Source organism: Lissotriton helveticus, chromosome 3_1 (assembly GCF_964261635.1).
Source record: "Lissotriton helveticus chromosome 3_1, aLisHel1.1, whole genome shotgun sequence".
NCBI classification, from domain to species: domain Eukaryota; kingdom Metazoa; phylum Chordata; class Amphibia; order Caudata; family Salamandridae; genus Lissotriton; species Lissotriton helveticus.
In genome coordinates this window covers 2,079,600,382-2,079,625,061 of record NC_136061.1, presented here as the reverse complement: position 1 = coordinate 2,079,625,061, position 24,680 = coordinate 2,079,600,382, and the positions used below count along the sequence as shown (strand labels likewise).

At 43.0% G+C, this 24,680-nt stretch overlaps 1 protein-coding gene across 3 annotated transcripts in view; it reads left to right on the top strand.

The window, feature by feature from the left end:
* The window catches only part of PEX11A (peroxisomal biogenesis factor 11 alpha), a 151,210-nt gene that overhangs the window by 67,404 nt on the left and 59,126 nt on the right, over positions 1-24,680 (top strand). For all 3 annotated transcript variants that reach the window (XM_078683224.1, XM_078683223.1, XM_078683225.1), the window contains one exon: positions 8,213-8,328. In XM_078683224.1, the coding sequence (XP_078539350.1) occupies positions 8,213-8,328 (116 nt within the window). The remainder of the gene's footprint in view (positions 1-8,212; positions 8,329-24,680) is intronic.

Here is a 24,680-nt window from a genome sequence, read left to right as displayed (position 1 = left end):
TGGAGTGAACTGATTACAATCCCAGAACTAAGTGAAATCGTAAAAAAAATGGCAAATGGGAAGGCGAGTGGCAATGATGGGATCCCTATTGAAGTATATAAACTGTTTTCAAATTAACTCACCCCGTTCTTGGTATTGCTATGTAACCAAATTATGGCTGGAATGGTGGTTTCAGACAGATTTAAGGAACAAGTTGTGATCTCAATTTTAAAGAAGGATAAGGACAATAAAAATCCAAGATCTTATCACTCAATATGTCTAAATGTAGACTTTAAGCTTCTCATCAAAATCTGGACAAACAGAATTGCGGGATGCGCGCATTGCTTGGTGCATGCACATCAAACAGGGTTTTTGCCTGGGAGATCTATGGCCGTAAATACTATCTATCTGATTCAACCCATCAACAATTTTTCTGCCAGTAAGGAGGCTGCGGCCATTTTAATGATGGAAGCAGAAAAAGGATTCGACCCAGTCGATTGGCAGGCCCTCTTCTTTATTTCTGGGAGAGTTTGGCTTTCTATGCCGTCTGATCGAGATGCTAGAGAGAATTTATAGGGGAGCCATTGCAAAGATAAATATAAATTCCGAGGAGGCGGGAGAGGTAGTAATAAGGCGGGGTACTAAGCAGGGATGCCCCTCCCCCCCTCCTGTCTTCACTCTTTATTGATCCACTAGCGCCAAAAAATCCGTTCCCACTTACTAATCAAAGCCCCCTATTAGAAATTGCCAAAATAAAGTTGTTTGCTGATGATTTGATCTTGTCCCTAAACCCAGAGAAATCAAACATTCAGAGAATATTGGGAGAAATCTAGGCTTTTACATAATTGAGGGGTTATAGGGTAATTCAATCTAAAACAGAGCATCTTCTATTTAATGCACCAGGAATAGAGCTGCCGGAAGGTTTGACATTTTTGCCACTCAAACCTATTAGATATCTGGGCCTGTATATGACAGTGGACTGCCTTCAACTCTTTCACTTGAATTATGATAGAACACTTGACAAAATAAAAAGTCTGTTAGAAAGCTGGGCACTATCAATAATAGGTCGAGTCTCTCTGATAAAAATGTCGATTTTCCCTTTGTTGTTATTTTTATTCTTAAATATTCCTTTAAAGATTCCAATCTTGTACTTTAATGAAGTTGATAAGGTGGTTCGGGAGTTTATCTCGGCTAAGAAAAAATCTCAAATTAACCTCTCTATTTTACAATTGGATGTAGAACAGGGAGGCCTTGCAGTACCTCATTTAGCTACTTATTACCAAGCTGCATTACTTAGCTTAACAACTCAGCTTCTGGCCCCTATTTCAAAGTTTGATAATTTTTTATTTAATCTTATTTTAAGGGAGAGTGCTATCAAGTTACCAGCATTCTTCCACACTGCAAAGCTACCAAAAAGAACAAGATACAAGGTTGTGAATATAATATTAAGCCGTATCCAGCGATTCAATAAAAATTCTAATATTCCATCATGCCATGCATATTCCTCTCTTTACGACTGTGAGGTATGGGGCCTTAAACTCCCACAAAAGGGGGTGCAGCCCTATATTCAGCTGGGTTTTTGTAAATTGGGCGACTTTTATAATGGTACTAATCAGATGACGTGGGAGGCTTTTGTAACACAATTTGAAGCACAGCGCTGTGATCTCTGGCTAAGATTTAGGTAGATTTCATACTTTCTCCAGACTAACTTCAGAGGAATCAATGAGAGAGCTAGAGTAATTTTAAAAGCTGCCTTTGAGTCAAACTTATCAGGCATTGGCAATTGGTATAAGTTACTACGTCAGGAGAAGAATACGAACCTTATTGAAATAATGCTCCCAAATATCGCTCAGGAAACTAACTGTCGGTTCAGTAGACAGGAATGGCTACGAGTCTGTGAGCTTGGCCACAGGGCAATGAGGGCGGCCAATTTCCAAAGAATGTCCTTCCTTTCTAGATGGGTGGCCTACTACACTCCCTCCAGGCTCCATAAATGGTTTCCTATGTTACCGAATGATTGTTTTAGATGTAATCTGCCAGAGGCAGGGGATTGGACACATATATTTTTCACCTGTCTGAGATTACAATACTTTTGGGAAGAGGTTTTTAGGTTTATTAGTAAATGTGTGTCAGTAGATATCCTTCCATTTGCATCGTTGGCGGTATTCGATTTCTCTTATGTAGTTGATCATCTCTAATTATATGTGCAATTTTTCGTTTCCCTAGCCACAGCAGTAGCCAGTTCTTTAATTTTACAGAATTGAAGATCTCAGAAAATACCTACAATGGCCCAGTGGCTACACAAGATGGAGAAGACTTACAAATTTGCGGAGGCCTATTCGAAGAGGAGAGGGGTGGTGCAGAGATTTGGGATGACATGGGAGGGCTATGTCGCCACCACGCACATACAGGCGAAGACTGTAATCATACAGGTCATCAAGCTAGGGGTCATATGTTATCACAGATGTGTAGAATGCTGGTATTGTATATCATGTAAAATGGGATATGATTGTGCGCTTTCTTTTTTTGTACGTTTTAAATGTGAAACTCAATATGCAATAGGTTTTATCTTCTTTGCTTCTCAGTATATTTTGTGTATCATATTTATCATGTACTAATGGATTATGAATTTTGTTATACTTATTGTCTATTTATTATATGTGATTGGAGAGTCTGCAAATTTGTCTGCTTTATGTATGTTTTCTAAGCTCGATAAAAAATAAAAAAAGATTGCTTCTGGAATCCTCTTACTGAAATAACTTGCTTAGGTCCTTCAGTTTACAGTAGTTACAGAACCATTTACTACTTTTCGTGATAAAAACATTGTCTATAGCAACTACTAAAATCTAGCAGCAATATTTAGAGAAGAATCATCTACTCTTTGATATTTTATAGTAGCTGCAGAAGGAGGGGGTGGTCCCAATTCCATCGGCCACCAGAGATCTGGCGCTGGAGGTGGCCCCTTCCTGAAAAACATCACCTCTGTTGTAGTACAGGTAGTTACACATTAGGCTGCAATACCTGTTCAATCTTCCCCTCATAGTCAAGCAGCAAAGTTCCTGAGTCTTCTGCCCCTTCCTTTCTTGAAGTTACCTTTACGTACATAGATCATGGAAGCTGTGTTTCTCAATGCGGTGATGATTCATTCACTTGCGTAATTCTTGGCCACTTTCCCTTATGTAAAAGCTGCTGTTGCGGCATTAAACTCACATGATCAAGTAAACCACATTGTTTGAGGCTCATGCAAATCTGCTGTGTGTTTTATAATCCTGCCCTGCATCTGATAATTTTATCAGGGGCGTGGATGTGCTGGAAGGTAAGACACCTCTTGTTTTTAGAAAACATCATCCTATTCTTCATGAATTGGGCAAGTGACATGCTTCTTATAATACTTCCTATGAGGCTGGGTGGTTGTCACACGGCAGGAGGGGACTAAATGGGACTTTATCTCGCTACTATTTCTTTTTGTTACAGAATAGGATGTAAACCTTGGCAGTCTATTGTAGGCTGACTGCATTTTGTGCGACCACCAGTGGGAAACCAATCTTTGGTCTCTTTTGCTCTGTATGACGATAGATTGTTCCTAGTGATTCTTCTTGCTCCATGAATTTGGTTGTCCACTATTATTTGGTTACTTCCAGGGTTTATAGCCTGAGAAGTCAGAGCTGTTATTTCTGAGCATATTTGGTTGCATTGAAAAGCTTGAGTGAACATTGTGCATGTTCTGTGTGTGGTGGTTGGAATCTGTCAGTCCTACTGTAGCTAATTCTGTTAGATACAATTGTTATAGTTTTTCTCAATGGCATACAACACTCTGTATGTGGTGGGGTATAAGCCTCAATAGGTCTCCCAGGCTCTCCAGGAAGACCTGAACAAGTAGTTGCGGTCTTGCTTAGAAAATGTAGTACAGGGTGAATTGGGGTACTGTAAGACACAAGTACCCTGGTTGAAGAAGTCAATATCCAGCCAGCGTTGTGAGTATACTACACTTTAAGAATAATTCAGAAGGATATTTACAGTACAAATGGTAACTCAAATGGTAGGAAGTGCATAACACAATAAACAGTGAACAATGACTTCAGCACAACTTTGTAGTAATTCCGAGGCCTCAGGCTGTACACACTAAATACTGCTTGCAATCAATAGATGATAAGGAACATTGGCACAATCCTGCAGTAAGCACAATAACACAACAATGCAGTTAAGAAAGTTAATAATGATTGCAAGCTGCTAATAATCGCAATAACTACATGACTGCCATTAATGCCCTGCAAGATGGATGATCACATGCCTCCTGCAAGAGTGTAGTCGGTAGTGTTTATTATTTGTGTCCGTAGTGTTCGTGAACACTTAACCTCTTCGGTGCCATGGACTTAACGGTTACGTCCAAGGTACACTACTGCCTAATCCCTCTGCTGAAAACAGCAGAGGGAGTTTCTTTTTTCTTTCTTTTTTTTGCCTCCTGAGGCATTGTTTCTTTCTGCCCCCCGGAGGGAGATGGGGGCAGTAGCCCCTAATCGGCCCCTCCCAGCGGGGGCAGAAGGCACATTAGACACCAGGAATTCTTTTTTCTTTAATACTTTGGGGTGGTGGCTGCCCTAAATGGGCATTATAATGCCCCCATCCCTCCCAAACATGTGCCACCGTCTTTCTGCTCCCTGGGGTTCACATGGGGGCTATTGCCCACGATCTTCCCTCCTGTCCTTGTGAGTATAACCCCACTAGGCATCAGGGATGGGTGTTTTATTTGTTATGAAAGGGGTGGTGGCAGGTAGGATGAGGGGTAGGTGATGGACTGCTGACTGCGCATGGAACTAAACCGCAATAATCTTGCGGTCCCCTGCCTTCACCTAGGGCACGTTATGGCCCATGAGTAGTGGTTGATTTATAGATTCGTACTGGGGTGAGCATGACATAGATACTGAGGGTCTACTATATCACTACCAGGGATTGAGTATAATAAGACTCTAGATACGCACCCTAATTCAGGGGTAGAGAACATCATTTTTTGACCTAAAGAGACGCTAGGGATTCAGTACTGGACCAACATAGGGTGAAACATGTCGACCTGAATAGTGAAACCACAATACTTCATTATAACACACTCACTGAGTAGTGGCGTATCATAACCTTGCGGACACTACTCCATCTTCATTTTTAACCTTACCAAAGGGTCTCTGAATAAAATGTGATCTCCTTTAGGTAATTTTAAGATCACACTCTCCTCCTTACACATCATTCCCCACACACCCGCATGCACCATCACGACTGATACAAGAAAAGATCTCTGACAAAGAGCCCTCTCGCTGGGCCCTTGGGGCATTGCAGCGCCGGCCCCTAGAGGAACAAAACTGCCGATGATGAAGCATGACACCCACAAGGGTGTGTGAGGGCAACACTTCCAAATAAGGAAGATCACCCTGGAACCATATATTCCAACCACACCTTTTCTTTAATGTTTTCTATACCCTCTCTACCTAGGAACAAGTACCCACACTGATTAGACCTGCCAATTATCGTAAGGAGCACGGGTACTGGACCTTAATCTGGCTCCTAGTCCCCCTCTTTTTGATTCATGGCTGCTGAAAATGTGCATACCCATGTCCCCACCGCAAAATACAAAAGGGACACTCTTTCTGCCACCCCACCCCCCCACCCCCTGTCCTGGGAGGGGGGACGAAAGGCCACTAGGCACCAGGGATGATTGTGGTGGGTTTTTTTTAAAAGAGGGGTGGGAGCTGTCCACAATGGGCATACCAATGCCTCCACCCCCCACAACAAAAGGGACAGTCTTTATGCCCACCTGGGAGGCAGTTGGGGGTTATTACCCCTGATCTGCCCCCGGAAGAAAGAAAGCCCACTAGGCACTGTAAATATGTTTATGGGTATGTCAGGGAGTGGACCCTTAGGCAAGTTTGCTCCCCTTTTTTTGTGACCATTGAAGAAACGGCGTGAAGCACACCTCATCTGGGATACAGGATGGCAAAATACACTATATATCTTATTAGGAGCTGCAAGCGCAGCTGATATAAAGATGTCCTACAAGAAGCCAATAACACAAAAGCCTTGAGAAAGTGGTGGGGAGACTGCCCCTATACGACGTAATAAGTGTTGGCTAAAGCTCAAAAGGTTGTCAAAATAAGATGAGGTCGAAGAACCGGACAATAAATCAATATCTCCAAAAAAAAGTTATTTTCTTTGTTGAATACACTGTTGTTTACAGTAAATGTTGAGATGTTTTTGAGTGCCTCAGACTGTGAAGATATTGGTTTGTCTAATCTTAGAACTAGACTAATTTTGGGGGAGTATGTCATCTCTTCCCTCGTTTTGAGAGCACCATGGGATTTAAATGTCTACACCTAGAAATACTTGTGGGTGACTGTCAATTGAGCTACGCATACCTATTTAATGCCCACTGCAGTTGATGTATTCTCATTAATCTTCATAACATCTTGTTATTTTTTTATTAATACTACTGCATCCAGCTAGACAAACACACTTTTACTGTGCTGATAATTCAACGTTTTCTCTGTTTCTGTGATGTTTTTCATCAGTGTGTGTAAGGTACATGTTATGATTTCAGTTTCAAATCTAGCATGTATCTTGTGTAAAGAATACCGCTACTCGAGCCTCTAGCATTCACCGCACAGTAATCTGTCAATTGACGCTGCAATTATATGGCCACAGCTTCATGGCATACAGTTATGAAATTGATAATCATGGCACATCAGCATGCCACCTTTCACTGTGTAGACGAGCTTCACCCACTCAATTCTCCACAGTGGGAAGACCTTGTACCCCATCAAAATAAACAAATGGTGCTTCTCTGACTCCGGAGATCTGAAGCTTTGTTGATCTTGGATCCAGAAAATGGTAATAAGTTGTTCAGCATGGACACTTGTTGAGCTTGTTGTCGTCGAGCAATTGCGCTGAGCACTAAGAGGCAACTCGTCATGGCGGGGGCAATCCACCGCCGATCCATGACAGCACTGTGGGATACATTTTTTCATGTTGGATGAAGTGCCTGCAAAAAAAAATTCTCCTCGTCAGTGAAATGTAGGGTCATCTCCAATAGGAATGTGTTAAGAGATTGAATATACACAAGTCTGTCATTCTCAGCAAGGAAGCAACTGGCAGCAGAGCATTCCTTCGAAGGTTCCACCTTAATATTCCAGATCATAACGCAAAATTACAACTAATCGCTTACTGTCCACATGACCCTAAAGTACATCTGTAAAATTAAACAAGCTGCTCCCCGACACTACCATATATTAGGGCGATTACGATTGTAGGTGACTGGCTGTCTTAGGTGCTCTATCATTTTAAAGATACTAGCATGGCATCCGAATGCCATGAACCATGTGTCCTATTGCATTTGTTTGTGATGCTGTTGGCTTACACAGTACACACCACTTGAAATCTAATAATACATTGGTATTGACACTTATCATAGTTTGCTATTGTATTCAAATAATATACTTTAATTGGTGCAAAAGTTAAAATACTAAAGGAATGTAGTATTAATAATTGTTTAATGAAATGGGATTAAGAAAATGAAATGACAAAACGTGCCATTTTTAAGTTACCCTTTGATGCTGTGAATACGTTCTAGGGGTCAAAAACGCGTTGTCGTGTTTACTTTATGCTCTGTACTAAAATAGCAAGAGCTCCATAAAACAAATGGAATGCATAAAGTACCTTTGCTCCTAGATTGCAGCCTATATTTTGCTGTTTAGTGGTTCCACTCTCGCCTTACCTTTCCTCTATTTAATGGCCAATAATGTCTAAGGTTTATCTGTTTATATTTGGATCTTTCAAACCCATCCCATCTTTAATTCAGGTTCCCTGTCCCCAGCTGCCTATCTGTTTTGCTCTCTTTTCCTGACGACATCTTTGCTTACTGCACACTCTCATGTCACCTGCTAGCAATTTCAGTTTTCCTTTGGTGGTAGTGGTAGAGTCTTTGTGTAAGAATCTAACGCACCGAAAAGTTTGCAGTGTCAGATATTAATTTCCTATGTAGAAGTCAAATAGCCAGCAGGCTAACTCAGTTGATCTTGTTTGTTAACGGCTTAGCTGAAAGGTTGCTTGTTTGGAGCAAAGTAAAACAATAATTAAAGGTGCGGAAAGCTGCTAACCCTAGCAGTGCTGCCGAAAAACACAATTGATTTGCTTTGCCTTTTTCCATTTTGCACTCCATATAAACCATTGTCTTCCTCATTTTCCATTTCAGAGCCACTCAGTATGCATGTATGTTGCTTAGGTATTTATTAGAGAATAAAAATGACAAACAGGAGGTGTTAATGAAGCTCAAACAGATGGAATCTAAGATAAGCTCCGGACGTAAACGTAAGTACTAATTCTTCTGCCTCGCCTTGTGTTTTTATTTTTAGATTTAGTTCTCCAGTGTATATTTTCTCTTCAATATAAATGTTTGACCACATAGTCTCTCTTAGTATGATAAATGTGTATAGACTTTGGTGGTTGTCATGGAGCCCTATTTAAAGAAGAGTTTTCCCAATCTAAGCGTATGGCGATTGAAAAAAGGCATGTTTTGTATTTTACAAATTCACACAAATGTTACTTGTGTGCTAAATGAAACGGGAAAGCAAATAAATACATTTGGCGCCGTACAAAATCAGCACATGGTCACAACTGTTCATTTTGAGCACGTATTCTTGCAGTGCGGTACAAAGCCTTGTCATTTTAGATATTTAGGGCATCATGTACTAAAATCGAATTGGTATAAGTGGTTGCAAATTGTGCACTTACTTCTACCGAATCGATTCTGCTTTTGCAAATGGATCTGGGTACTAATATAATAGCTCAATTCGCAAAATCACCATTCGTTGTGGGTTGTAATCCAACCTACCTCATTAATATGCATGTTATGTTATGTTAAAATTTCTTATAAAGCTCTCGTACACGGAGTGACTTCTTGGCGCTGAAGTTGTAGGTCGCAACTGCAGCCCACTAGAATTGGCTAAAGGCACAGGGATGGCAGTCTGCTGGGGCCAACAGACCACCATGTCTGTGATTTGGTGTTCAATAAAGCAATCTTGTGTTTTATTAGGTCGAGCATAATCCGTGCGCAAGCGCTGCTTAGGAGTGACCTCTTGGAATCGGTCTGCACTTTTTGGAAAACTCGTGCATGTACTGCACTGTTTCCAATGAGCGCTCGTGCATGTACGGCATACACCTTGTGGGAGCGAGCAGCAGCGCCATCAAACATTTTTTATGAGTAAACAGTGGTCCAATGGACCGCTGTCTACTTCTATAAAATGTTTTTTAAACATTCACAATGAGTTACCTCCTTCCTTGAGGTGTAGGAATAACTTTAATATTTTATGTTTACATTTCAGCATTGTTAAATGCTTACCTTAAGGAAACAGTATTTGGAAGGGATGCCCTAAAGACGCCCTTTCTAAATACTGTTGTGGTTTGGTTTCCTAAACTCGTTTAACAGTTTGTAAAACATTTTCCAAATGGTTAAATGGGCTTAGTCCATTTTAAAAGGAAGTTAATGTTTAAAACCCCGTTATACATCTGTCCCTTAGTAATGAGTTTGGCAAAGACTTTTGGCTTGCTACAAATACTCTCTTTAATATTTATTTGTGTAACAATAATAGTAGTTCCATTGGGAATTATTGATTTGACCCCCATTGAGCAGGTAATAAGCTGTGTTTAATGAGGAATGTTTATAGTTTTCCTCTGTGTTGTAGAAAGGAAAGGACTGTGGGTGGTAGAATGAGAATGTCTGTGGCTAAAATGTTTAATATTCAGGTCCATCGTGGAGCAAGCAGGGCAGCATTCCGGAGCAGTTTTGTTTGATTCATAGTGGATGCAAACAACAAGGTATAGGGTAATTGCAGGGTATTTAGTGATAAAATGACCCATTACTGAAAATTTGTGGTTAATTCTAGTAATCACTTGACCTTTTTTGTTGATCATAAGCAGTCGAGAAAAGAGCTACAGTATCACTTCTGAATGTGCAAATGATAAACAAAAAAACACTTCACAAGAAGTGCCATCCAAGAGGAATTCATATAATCTTATAGTTTCCTGCAAGAGAATGGGTTATTACTTGAGAAGGGTGAAAACCCAACCGAAATCATAAGCACAATCCTTGTTAGGGTGACTAAACCTAAGCTCATGCCTTTAGTAGCTATGGCACAGTGCCAACCGGGTTAACTTAGAGGCAACATGTAAAGTACTTATGCAGTACTACTCAGACAGAAATGAAGTGGAAACAGAATAGCAAAAAAAAAACATTTTTTTTTAAATAGAGAATATTTTAATAAATAAAATTACATCAAACGACAAAAATCCAATCAGTAAAACCAGAGTTATTAATTTTTTTAATTTAAAGTAAGAAATAGCTTCAGAAAGCGTTTAAAGCAAACTGCGGTCATCTGGTGCAAGTTTAGGCAGACCACAATTGAGCTCTTGTCCAATGCAAAAATAAGATTCCAACCAGTCAGAAGTTTTACCTTCAGACTTAGTCTTAGAAACAGAACTGAAAAATTCTCTGTGGGACAAGGCAGCAGGCTGTGGCCGAAGAGGGCTTTACATCATTGGATAGCAACTGGACAAGGCCTTGGAGAAGCTGCTGACTTATGCTGGGAATGCTCTGAGCAGGAGAAATTTGAAATTTGTGCCCAGGGAAGGTCCCTTGCCGGCCAGATATTTTTTGTGCGTTAATTCGATGACGAATTCTACCGTCATAATTATTTTGTCCTAAACCTCCTCTGCAAGGTCCAGTTGGATCAGATTTGATGGTGCGGAGAAGAGCAAAGGAGGAGCTACTGGGATCTTTGGTCCAGTGGCAACACATCTTCGCCGGTTTGGCTTGGCAGGTTCGACCCGGTCCTCCGTTGGTTCTAAGAGCAAAACGTTGGCAAACAGTTTCTAAGTTTCAGGATTTGTTAGGAAGACTACACTTTGACACTGGCCAGTGGTCCTGGACCTTGTGGGCAGCCCCTAGGGGTCAAGACTCAATCAAGCAGGAGCAGGTTCCAGGGCAGTTCCAGTTGGAACCTGTTAGCTGTGAATGCAGAAACAAGACCTCATGCAACTGGTGTCGCTGTAGCTCAAACTGGAGGCTAGCCGTACGACAAATGGAATGCACTTCTTTGTCCTAGGTGCAAGAGGAAAAGCAGGTCCAATCTTCTTCGCTCTTCTTGGGACACAGGTAGCAAGTCCAGTACTCCTCTGTTCTTCCACAGGTCAAGAGAGTACTCTGAGGAGGGGACTGGAAATGCCACATTTATGCACCGTGCCAGTCTGTGGATAATGGGAAACTCCTGGTGACTCCCTAACCAATGGAGTAAATGTTCCCGGGGGGGACCCTACCTAATTAAGGAGCAATTCCTCAAGGGTTTACTATAACCTATCTCAGAGTGACCCTCTCTCTCGAAATCCAAGATGGTAGTCTTTCTTCCCCTGGTGGTCAGATCCCACCCAGAGGCATTGCTATAGAAATGGGCAACCCCTGCCCTGTGGTCACTCTAAGCCAGTTCTGGGGCAGCACCCTTGCAGACTGGGATTGGTGCCAGCCTGATTAGAAAGAAAACAGATGGGTCAGGCCCAGCCAGGACTGGTAGAGAACCAAACGTCTTTGCCAAACTCACAACACCGTTCCACATCCACGGACCTTTGTCCCTGTCCTAGGAGCAGTTCACACCTCACCACAGGGGAACCGTCCGCTGCCAAGTAACAGTTGGAATGCCTTAAAGGCTCCAGGCAGGAAAGTGACAACTTTCTAATAGTGGTTTGTACTAAAATATTTATTACAAATCTGAGCTAACCAATACATTGAAATATTTTAGAAGTCCAAGAATCAAATTTATAGTGGTTTCCTAGGCGGAGATAGCATTATTTAATTTCAATATTATCTCCCAAAGCTTTCCTGTGGAACAGCAAACCCTGCTACAGTGAATATGGATGTTGGGACTTTTTCACCGCAAGGACATGTTTAATATTACATGTCTTAATTTTAAATAACTTGCACAATGCTTTTATTGGCACTAAGGCCAACTTAGGGGTGACTTATAAATGTTCAAAAGAAAGGGTTAAGCCGGTCATTAGGGGTTATTTTGACAGTTTGGATTTGGAGTTAAACCCTGCACAGCCAGGCTACTGGCTGCAGGCTTGCAATCATGTGTACTTTCTCACTGTGGTGGATGGCACAGTTAGTGCTGCAGTCCACTTTTAACATTTAATTTACAGGCCCTGGGCTCACCTTAGTTTAAATACTAGGGAGGTACAAATAAGTTAAATATGCCAATCAGGTGTACACCAATTTCATCATGTTCAAAGGAGGAGCTTGAGCACTTTACCTCCGGTTAGCAGGGGTTGAGTTCACATTTCAAAAGGTAGTAAAAATCAGATTCAGCAAAAAAGAAAAGAAAACTAGGGTGATCCTGCAGAAAGTGAAAATACCTGTTGGCTCCTCTTGTGATAACGACTAAAATATGTAGTCATAGGTTGTGGAGATGGGATTCCGATCTGTGAAGGGAGGTCTGGATTAATGGTAAATTCTCCCCTTGTTAGTGAGCATCATATGCTTTTTGGTTTTAGTGTGGCAACCTTGAGTGGCCATTCACTTTCTACGGGCATTAAAGAATTTTGCAGAGGATTACTAGTATACATCTATGCTATTGCAAATGGTTCATGTGAAAAAAATATACAGTCTTCCTTAACTGCCATGAGTTACTCCACTTCTGAAATAAACTGGTATGAAAGTGTTGGACTCCTCCTGCTATTGCCACATTTTTAATATTCCAGAGCTTCTTAAGATCCTTGGAAAAGCGGCTACTTTGCAGCTTCAGGAACATGTTAAATAAAATGGTATTCTTGGAGATAGATGCTCGGTTCTGTCCTCATCAAGGTACAGAGACAGCTTGTTTGATGTCCAGGTTGCCACTGTGGGTAGAGTGGATAAAGGGGACCCAGCACTTCTGATGTTGTTGGCTCCCTGAGCACCCCAATCTGAAAGAAAGGCTGATCAGGGTGTGGGGGTACGAGGGCTGTATTTGAAATTGTAGTAACTTATTATTGACACACAATAAATACCAAAGTTGCAGCAGCTCATCAGTTAGTAGCTACAATGACAGCTCATTGTGGGGGTTCACAAGGTTTTCAACGGTTATCAAGCAATGGCTGAGTTTATTGTGCAATTCTTGTTAGTTGGTGCAGACCATTGGCTGAAAAAGTGCACAGTTGGTCATGTCGTCCAGGTAGGGTATATTGAGGTTAAAGTGAAAAACAAGGCAACAAAACTATGGGGGTGTACTTTGACAAATGACTCGTGATCTTCCAATTACCAACACAAACACCTACATAAAACTCAACATCTCCTGTCACAAACAATCGATCAATCATTGCCAGAGCTGTCATCTGATCCATAATTGAGTGTATTTCTTTATAGTGGGTTCATCTAAATCAAATGCCAGTAATCTACACTTAACAAAATTCTACAGTAAGTGCAGCCCTTAACATGCCAACGATAGCTCACGTCTTTGAGGCTTGCAGCAGTGGGCACTGGATTTGGTGGCTTTATGGATCAAGTTCCAGGCACTCATCTGGAAGCACAACATTTTATTTGGTATTGCCCGTGCTATATGAATCAAGATATTACTGTATACTATTCAGAAAGTGTTTTGAGATCTGCTGGATAATGTTTGGTAATGTCTCCAAAAGCAATTAGGAAAATGTTTAAGGGTAAATCCTTTGCTGCAATTGGGTGCTTATTGTAGAATTTGCTGCTGGATAGTCTTAGACACTTGACTTGGCTTGGAAATTACTAAAACCCATTCATTCAGGTTACGTTTTGAATGAAGCAGGTCAGCCCTCGACGTTACATTGGATCGTCCTTCACCTGACTGTTAGGGTAAACCCTTTTTAATGCCAAATAACTCCTCATCCTAACTCCATTGAATAGGCGCCTGTTCAGCAGGTCCTTCATTTCTTGGTGTCCTGGTTGTATAAACCAGTCTCAAAAGAAATGCAAAGCTGTGTGAATATAACCGCTCTCCCCAGGACCCTTCTTTGCACGAGGTTGGAACATCAGGAATTATGTTTTGCTGTCATTACGAGGGTCTGAAAGGTCTGAACTCCTGGCATGGTGCCATTAGGAGGGTCTGAAAGGTCTGAACTTCTGGCATGGTGACATTACGATGGTGTGAAAGGTCTCAACTTCTGGCAGGTGCCATTACGAGAGTGTGAAAGGTCTCAACTCTGACAAGGTGCCATTACGATGGTCTGAAAGGTCTCAACTTCTGGCAGGTGCCATTACGAGGGTCTCAAAGGTCTGAACTCCTGGCACGGTGCCATTTCGAGGGTCTGAAATGTCTGAACTTCTAGCATGGTGCCATTAACGATGGTCTGAAAGGTCTCAACTTCTGGCAGGTGCCATTACGAGGGTCTCAAAGGTCTGAACTCCTGGCACGGTGCCATTTCGAGGGTCTGAAATGTCTGAACTTCTAGCATGGTGCCATTAACGATGGTCTGAAAGGTCTCAACTTCTGGCAGGTGCCATTACGAGGGTCTGAAATGTCTCAACTTTAGCATGGTGCCATTACGATGGTCTGAAAGGTCTCAACTTCTGGCAGGTGCCATTACGAGGGCCTCAAAGGTCTGAACTCCTGGCACGGTGCCATTTCGAGGGTCTGAAATGTCTGAACTTCTAGCATGGTGCCATTAACGATGGTCTGAAAGGTCTCAACTTCTGGCAGGTGCCATTACGAGAGTCTGAAATGTCTCAACTTTAGCATGGTGCCATTACGATGGTCTGAAAGGTCTCAACTTCTGGCAGGTGCCATTACGAGGGTTTGAAAGGTCTCAACTTTAGCATGGTGCCATTACGATGGTCTGAAAGGTCTCAACTCTGGCAGGTGCCATTACGAGGGTCTGAAAGGTCTCAACTTCTGGCAGGTACTATTACGAGAGTGTGAAAGGTCTCAACTCTGGCATGGTCATACATACAACACTCTTCATTGTGCACACCTACGTGCAGCCACCTTTAGCATAACCCTTGTACATAAAGATTGAATATTGTTTCTTCAACATTTGCTCTTACTGAGTTCTTTCAACTCAAGACTGCATTTAAAGCTCCCTTTGGTGAACTAGAGTGACAGTAAAAAGAGAGTGGCCGGAGGTACTTTTTTCACGACCTAGAGCACATTTGATATTCGAGTATCTCAGTGGCGTCTGTAGAGCCACTAAAAAGGCATTGGAGCCTAGGGCAGTGAAGAAGGCAATACTATAGCGAGCCTGCAAAATAAAAGAGTGAAAGATATAAATAAAAGAGGAAACACTGTACAACACATGATATTTCGTTAATGTGGGTAAGAACTATGGAGTAAGTCATTTCAGGGACTTGTGAAACTCTGATATGCAAAATTAATTGAAATTGACCCTAAAGAAACCCTGAATGTGTTCCGAAAGAGATATTGTTTGTTATAACTCGATCCCAGTGGAAACACGTTTCGTATTTAAAAAGAGGCACTTAGTAATTAACTACAGTTCATTGAGCTAGTGATGTGAATGCCGATTTTCCTCTATCTGTTTTTTACACCTCCCCTACCAGTTCTCATCTGTTTTGGTGAATCTGAAAAAGTTTACAAGGTGATAAGCTCCACTACAATGTCCCAACTTTCAAACCCACTTCAGCTCTTTAATCACAAAGAACATTTATCAATTTAATTATATTTTCCTTGAAGAACATTACTAACCACATTTACCATCTCTATGAAGAATCTACTGTGAAGTGCCCCCTTTCTCACAAGATATTCAGTTGACCCTGTGGAACATGAGGGCCCCAGAGTATGGATTCATTGCTGACAGGAGTTTGCTTTACGCTACTACTATATATCTCACAATACTGACAACAAATGAGGGTCCTTCTAGGGATGAAAGTAGCAATGCATCCGGTGCATACACCTAATATCTAAGACGTTCCAAGTTTCCCTGAATGTTTCACTGTGGAGGGCATGGGCTGGCAATGACCGTGCAACATGAACCTATTCTAGGGGACAGGCTGCTACTTGTAAGCAAAGTTCTTGTGGCTCCCTATTATCCCCAGTTTAACACAGAATTATGATGTTTGGAGTACTGTCTACTCTGGTTCAGGTTCCCCCACCACCCAAGAATACTTTTTATCTAGAAAGCCAAACCACTGATGGACATAGAGGCTGAAATGTTGGGAACGAAATGTGGGACCATTTTTTTTCTCCATTTTTCTCATCCAACTTTCTCTATTGATTCTTTCCTTCTAGTTAACAAGGTTAAAGGTGGCATGAGGGTGGTCGTAAATATGTGCAGATGCTGACGAGGTGGGTCTTTTGCTGCCATTTCAAGATGGAAGGTGTCCACTTCCAAAGATATACTGTAAAATCAGGGGCCAGATTGGGTAGGACTGCTCTAAGGGACTACTATCTCATCAGTATTATTCAGCTGCAGTGCTAAGATTGCTTGTAATTTGTGTTGAAGAGTAATAATGAAGGTTTACTTATTTCACCTTCATCCAGCTGTTGGGCCTGGTACATCACCAAGGTTGAGGGCAGACTGGCTGAACGTGAGGGGAGAATGCTGGATTACTTAGGCATGTTTTAAAGGCTATTGGAAGGGTCTTGGTATCCAAACAAACAGTAATGGAACTCTCTCTGTTGTGAATGTTTTGAATTTAAAGAAATCTAAATTATCGCCTTCCTAGCTAACTCATTTTCTGAGTTTTATGATAGATTGCAGCAAGTCATTTGAGAGGTTGCACAGAGAGAAACTGAAACGGGTAAGGATGCGAACCTGTGCAGTGCTTAGGAAGGACTCTATCTCTGAGGGTTCAAATTCAGATTGTGGAAACATTGTCTGCTTCCAATGTTACATTACACATAAAAGACTGTACTGCCTAGATGCAGATAACAACATGGCAAGTATAGAGCATCTTCATCTCCAATTACCAGAAATAAATCATTCCTGACTTCAGTTGATGATCATTTCAACTGATTTCTTGACTCTTTGGATCTTCTGTTATATTAGGCCAAACCTCTCAAACCTTTGAAGTCAGCGCTCAGCGAAAGAGCACTGGAGAAACCTCAAAACCTGGACATCTCCGCTAAACTCATATCTCAAATGTATTTGCTCAAACATCTGGTTCTAACACAAAGATCATCTACCTTAAATCCCACATTTCTGTCCCAACAAATGACACATTTACACTCTTTACTAGTAATGACCATTGCAGAATCCTCTCCCTGCCCAGCCCATCACACATTCTGACACTATGATCATGAGTATTTGGAAATTCTTTTATTCCTAAAATGCCTACATCAAACCCGAAAGCAAACAAACGTTATGCCAACATGCCCAGTCCCCTGTTCAGTGCTGCAATAAATCTTTCTTAGAAATTGTCCAGAATATCTTACTGAATGGCTTATTTGACTGCAATACCCACAACACTGTTTAAGGGATGCCCCTGGGCTGCATCTCAATTATTCTAAAACTTCTGAATGCCTTTCTGTTAGACCTGGCTTCCATAAAGTGGTCTTCCCCCAAACCTTTTGCCTGCTTACCTCCTCTTTTTGCTGATTCTTACTGTTGGCCTTAGTACTCTGAGCACTTTACCTCTGCTGACCAGTGCTACAATGCATGTGCCTCTCCCCTAAATATGGTAACATCGATGTATGCACAATTGGCATATTTAGTTTACTTGTACATGGTATACCATATACCCAGGGTTTGTACATTAAGTGCTACTAGTGGGCCTGCTGCACTGATTGTGCCTCCCACACAAGTAGCCTTTCACACCTGTCTCAGGCCTGCCACTGCAGAGCCTATGTGTGCAGTTTCACTGCCACTTCGACTTGGTGTTTGTTAGACCTGGCATCTTTGGCGTGGTTTCCCCCTATCTTTTTGACCTCTACATCCTGTATTTTTGATGCTGTGCTGGATTTCGTTTTTGCTGGTTTAGATGCTTTGGACACGCTGCCACTGCTGATCAGTGCCAGAGTGTAAGTGCTCCCTATGTAAAGTATTATTCTGATTGGATATACATGTTTGGCATATTTGTGTCACCATGAAGTCCCTAGTAAAGTGCACTGGGTGTGCCAGGGCTGGTGATGACAAATGCTACTAGTGGGCCTGCAGCACTGATTGTGCCACCCACAGGAGTAGCCCTAAAATAGTGTCCAAGGCCTGCCACTGCAGTGCCTGTGTGCAGTTTAGAACTGCCATGTCCTCCTGGTCAGTGTCCCCACTGACCAGGCCTAACCCTTCCCTTTTTGTGCGCATCAGTCACCCCTATGGAAAGCCCAAGGTACCCCCCTGGGCCGGGTGCAGTGTATGTAAAAGGTAGAGCATGTACTAGTGCAGGTAACATGCTCTGATAGTGAATGGCAGCCATTTTCGTTTTTCACTATTGTAAGGCTATCTTGCTCCATAGATTAACATGGGGGATGCTGGCTACATTGGTTAACAGCATTTCGTCCCATATGAACTAGATAGGACATAAGTATCTAGTATCACTGAACTCAGAATTTAATAACACATCTTTTAGGAAAGGTTGTTTTTAAATCCTGTGTTTGAGAACAGCACTTTTAGAAAGTTGCTGTTCTCTTGTCTGACCCTTCTGTGTGCCTGGGCCTGTTTGTGTATTGACTGTCTGGTTTGAGAGTGACAGGGGCTGGGGATTCCCCAGGAGGCTGGCTGAGTCAGCCCTAGGCTGAATGACTGCATTTGCAACTGGAGTGGTGGGAGGAGTTAGCACCTGGGCTTGAATAGGGCTGTGCCTTCCTTCCACAATGCTGGCTCCACCTCCTGCTGGGCGGCTGACGACCCTGCCCCTCACTCTGAAAGGAGGGAAGAGGCCAGCAAAACAAAGTACTCAGGAAACACCCAGAACTGGTTCAGACCGGGCTCAGGGCCCACATGCACAGAGAGAACAAAGACTTTAGGGGTATAAGTACAAGACCCCTGACAACAGAAAATTAGATCATCCTGGAATCAAGAAGGAACCTCTGCCAAGGAGAAAGCTGAAACTGAAAAAGGAAGACTGTCCTGCTGTTGCTCTGCTGGACTGACCTGTTGCTTTGCTGCCAAGGAGAGGGGAAGGACTTTGCTGCTGAGCTGTGTCCTCTGTCTTGAAGGAATCTCCAAGGGCCTGAGTAGAGCTGGCTCCCTGTTCTGAAGTCCCAGGAACAAAAGGACTTCACCCCCAGCTTCCCTGAACTCTGCTGAGAGAGTTCTGTCCTTCCTAGAGTGCTTGATCCAGTTGTGGGGCCTCTGGAAGTTGTACCTGTGCTGGGAAGCTTGAAACTAAGCTTGAGAGACTTTTGAAACTGAAAAGTGTTGCATCGCTCGCTTGCGGAGCGCATCCCCGACAGTGCGGGAAGTTTCCCGCCGCTACGGAGGTCGAGATCGTCGCAGCGCCTGACGCCGTTGCCAGAGACGTCGCATCCTTCGTTTGCGGGACGCACCAGACCGGTGCGGGAAAATCGAACATCGCTGCGAGTGTCGTCGCAGAGCCTGTTGTCGCTGGGTGAGATCGCCGCACCGCTTGCTTGCGGACCGCATCACGTCGCTGCGAGCATCGTCGCAGAACCATCGCATCGAGGAGCTGCGAGAGAGAGGATCACCGCTGGACCGCGCATCGTCGCCCCGGAGATCGTCGCAGCCCCTACGAGATCGTCGCATCGTGCCTTTGCGAGAACAGACTTCCTACGGAACCTACGCACCGGAATCCATACAAGTGGCCTTCCTCCACATACAGACCGGATTCATCGCAACACGCCCGCTGCTGCAGCGGGGCTGTCGCATCGCCTCCCCAGGGTCTCAGGAGCAACGCATCGCTTGTTTTCCACCGCACCAGCTTCTGCTTTTGGAACTTTGTTGCAACTAAAAGGTACTGTGAGTAAACGTGACGCAACTGTGAACTTTTCACGCATCAGTAGAGAATTCTATCACAACTTAGAAAATTCTATCGCAACCTAAAGAATTTTAACGCAACCTTAAGAACTCTTTTTGAAACCATATTCTTGAACTGTGTATGTTGGATTTTTGTCGTTTTTGTCGCTTTGGTCTTGTGTAGTTTAGATTAAAATACCTTTACTTTTCTAAACTGTTGTGGAGTCAGTCTGTGGTGTTTTCACTGTGTTACTGTGAGTGTTGGTACAAATACTTTACGCATTGCCTCTGGTTAGCCTGGACTGCTCGTGCCAAGCTACCTAGAGGGTGAGCAGGGGTTATCTCAGATGGTTATCTCCTTGCACTGACTAGAAGCAAGGGTCCCTATTTGGACAGTGGTACCTACCTCTGCCAACTAGAGACCCCCAATTCTAACAGTGTTTAAAACCCTTTCCCAAGCCTTAAACTCCCCTTTTATTACACATAAATCTCCCAAAGGTAGGCCCTAGGTAGCAGATAGGGCAGGGTGCTGTGCAAGTAAAAGGTAGGACATGTACTTTTAAATTTTGCTTGTCCTAGTAGTGACAAAGAGCTATGTTCATTTTTCACTACTGTTAGGCCTGTTCTCCATCATAGGTTAACATTGGGAATTCCTTAATACCCTTGTAAGTTGTAATTCCTGAATAGAAGAGAGGTGTGTTGTCATGTTGTATATCTTTGGAATAGTAAAGCTAAAGCTTCTTTACTGGTAAAGTTGGATTTAACACTACTAGTTTAGAATGCCCCTTTTAAAAAGCGCACATTTCTCTGCTCTTACAGCTATTTGTGCTTGCAGCCTGTCTCCAAGACATCTGGGGTGGGTGACAGCTTTGTTCATTCTCTCTAGACAGCCAAAAACACAGAAAGGTTAGATGTGTCTGAGGGCTCATCTGCATTCTGATGGCTCTTTCTTGCCAGGAGGGAAGGGAGGGGCAGCCACACCTGAATAGGCAGTGCTCTATCCCAACACATGAGAGCAGGAAACCCCCTTCTGATAGTCTAGAGCCCGGGACAAGAAGAAAGGGTTTCTTTGAAGTCACCCCACTTCAAAAGCACAGTTGGGTGTAAGTAGTGGGGCTCTGACCCCACAAAATCAGACTCCTCTGTACCTGAACTCTGCCAGAAGAACTGCTGTGCTGAATCAAGGACTCACACTCTGCTGGACTACTGTTCTGGAAGATCTGCTTTCCCTGCTGCCCTCTGATCATGCTGAGGGAGAGCTGAACTGTGCCTTGCAACCAAAGTGATCTCCAGGGACTTGTTGGCTTGCCTCCTGTTGTTTGAGTCTCAGGGATAACAAAGATATACCTGCTCCTGTGCCTGGTTCACTGGACGTTGACCCAGATACTTGCACCAGAGAAATCGACACATTTCCAGTCTGCATGTAGCAGAACCGGTGCACCGACCCTGAGATATCGAAGCATCCCCTCGAATGTGTGAAGAAACCTGGGGCATCACACTTTGGAACCAACGCATCTGGGCTTGGTGATTCGTGTTTGGAGCCAACGAATCACCTTGATTGCAGGCTCAACATTGACGCATCACTCGTCTGCACCACAAATGTGTGGTGTGCTGTTGTGACCAGGATCAAGGTACACTGTTCACTGGACCTGCGTAGTTCTGGTCTCCAGCCTGTGCTCCATTTCGGTCGGCCTGAACTGTTGATTTTGCCCAGGTCCAGCGTGACCAGATAAACCCCATTTGGGCTTATTGCTTTTAAGCTCTAGAAATCTTTTTATTCTTTCAAAATTCATATCTCAACTTATACTAAGTGAAATTTTGTTGTTTTTCGCCTTGATTTTTTTTTTTTTAATTATCGTCTATAGTTCTAAACCAGTGTGGAGTCTTTTTGTGGTGTTTTCATTGTGTTACTGTATATGTGGGTGTGTTTTTCACAAATAAATGATGCCCCCCAGCACACGCATATCAACCAATATCAGATATCAGTCAGAAATTAAGAGTAGTCTTCTTCTTTTCCTGTTCTTTGTTGTTCTTTTGTTCAACTGTGTTACTCCTTAGCCTTACAAAGCCAACACATGTTCCATCATACTGATGGAAGAACTGTCCTACGACTTCCTCAGGGCTAAAAGAAGTATAGACATGAAAGTCCACTTTAACGTGATATGTGGTACTCCTATATTGTTTAAATCCCCACATTTTGACTTCCGTTTTGACAAGACATTACAAATCGTCAATCCTAAATCATATTTCTGAAGCATGAGGCTTCAAAGGTGGACAGGACAGTCCAGGAATGCCAATTCTACCTACCTCCTGTCCGCTGTGCCCCAACCAGATAGCAGGGTTAAGAAAGGAATTTCCAGATGTTGGTGGGAGGAGAGCTACGGAAGTGAGCCAGCCTGAGAGTTGTTTTAGTTAGCTCTTACTGCTCTGCTGAAATTTCAGCCATCATGGATATTTGGAAGAATAGTGATTTCTGGGACAAGAAGATTCCACAATTTGGAGAAAGTGGTTGTGCACCTGGGTGGCACCCTGCATCCCATTGATCAGGGGTGCCCCTCTCTTGATGCCCAGAAACTGAGAATAAATATGTGAGAGTTGCATAGCCTCTTAGTTCTGCTGCAATGATACTGCAAGGAAAAGAAGCATGGACCTGCTGGAATCTGAATTTGCACCCCAATGCTTGTACTCTGAATGACTGCACCAACTGCATAATTTGGTAACACAGCCCTGGGGACTGTGCCTTGCTTCAAGAAGGATTTAGGAGTGGACTCCTTGCAGCTACAGGTTAACAGAGCTCAACCAAGAGTCCCCATCCAGTAGTGCATCCAGTGTACTTTTAAGGATTTGGCCAGGTGCATAGTGGAAATTCTGTCCAGACCTTCCGGAGACCATCCAGGAGATTCCATACCTTTGGATGTTTGTTTCGGTCACTTTTATCCTACAAGGAGGAATTCAGGAACCATCTCCTGAACTTTTGGGAAAAAGCTCCATAAGGTGACCGACCCGACCACGGGAGACATTTTCAACCACAACCTGGCTAGCATTTTCAGGTTTGTCCCGCTGAAAAGCTCCAGAGGTCCGACTTCCATTTTTTTGACCGGGGGCTACCTAAAAATCAAGCTGGCTTATTCTCACCAAATCTGGCCTGGAGAAGAGCAGCAAGGGCCATCAAAAGAAAAAACTCCAGAAATGTTTTTAAGTGTGAAGGTAAGATTTTGTCTGGGGCCTCTTGCTTAATGTATTCAAGCAGGCCTCCATCGCAGTCGGCCTGAAACATTCCCTCTGTCCCAGTCAAGCATGACGAGATGTCCCAGAGTGGTGCAATAGGTTTTTAAACATTATAAAGTGGTTAATCTTTAAAAGTTCATATTTCCGTTCCCTATTTGGAGCTTTGTCGTTTTGGTGTCAAATATATCCAATTTTCATAAATTGGTGTGGGATTATTTTTGTATGCTGTTTCTTTCATATTTTATGTAAAACAATTTAAATGCGTTACATGCCTGTCTCCTAAGTTAGGCCTGACTGCTCAGTTACAGCTACCAAGGGCTGAGCAAGGGATTCATTTATTGAGAGCTTTATTGGACACTATACATTGCTAGTGGGCTTATTGCAAGTGGTAGGTGCACATTTAACACTTTCCAACATCAACTAACTTCAAACATTTTTATTAAGTAGTATCTATTCTGTAACTTCCAATACAGATTCTTCCTGGAGTGCAGTACTGGATCTTCATCCTTGCAGGTCTGGAATTTTGCACTACAGATCACTGATGCGAAGACATCTGCTTTCTAAATGTGCAGGACTTTAAGCTGCTTTCAATATTATTTACTGCAAGTGTCACCCAAGGCTCATTTAAAAAAATTCTATCTCACTGTTGCACCTAACACATTAGCAAGCTTTGCATTGCACAACAGAGGTTCTCCAGTATTAGGGGTGTCTTTCATAGATTCACATGCCTGAATCATTCCCCGTCGTCGGAGTGGGAGTCCCACGGTACATAAAAAAGCAATAAAATGCCATAAATATGTAGTAATACCAATAGAAATGAACCAGGAAGTAAAACAGCCAATGGTACAGTAGGCAAAAAACTTCCACATCTATGACTCTCATAGTCATTATGTATAGTCCAAACTACAGCCAATCAGGCGCCAGCACCCACCAGAATGTTCTCCCCAGAGGCTCAGGCTCTCAGATTTTCTACCGCACGTCGTGTGAAGGGAGTCTCCCTTAGCTCTGCTCAGTTTCTTACTTCTAACTTCATTTGTGTCTTCACTTCAGGATGTCTTCAGAGAAATCTCTCTTTAGAGCCTGTGACTGCTGTGGTAAGCTTCGGCTTTTTGAAAAGGATCCACATAAAAAGTGTATCTATTGTCTCTACCCAGATCACCAGGCCTCTGACTGTAAGATCTGCAGAACCATGCCTCAAAAGACTCTCAGGGATAGAGAGGGTCGTTTACTTCTTTGGTTGAAGAGGCTAAAGGATTCTTCTAATCCTGTTTCTGAGGTAGGAAGTGTCACCTCTGCTTCTACTTCAGCCTCCAGGAAGAGGCCTGCGCCTGAGGGAATGTCATCTCCCAAGGCTAAACTGCCTAAAAAACAACCACCTGCTAAAGGACTGGACCAGCCTTCTACTTCTCAGGCTGTCCCCACATCCAAGGGCATGGAAGGCGCTTCTGCTTCCAAAAAGGGGAAAAACCTCAAGTTTCCCCTATCTTCTGAGAGGATTTTACCTCAGACTTCATCTCCGCCTCCTGTGATGTCCTCTTCAGCTTCCTCGTCGACGAGAACGACGACTTCAGTGA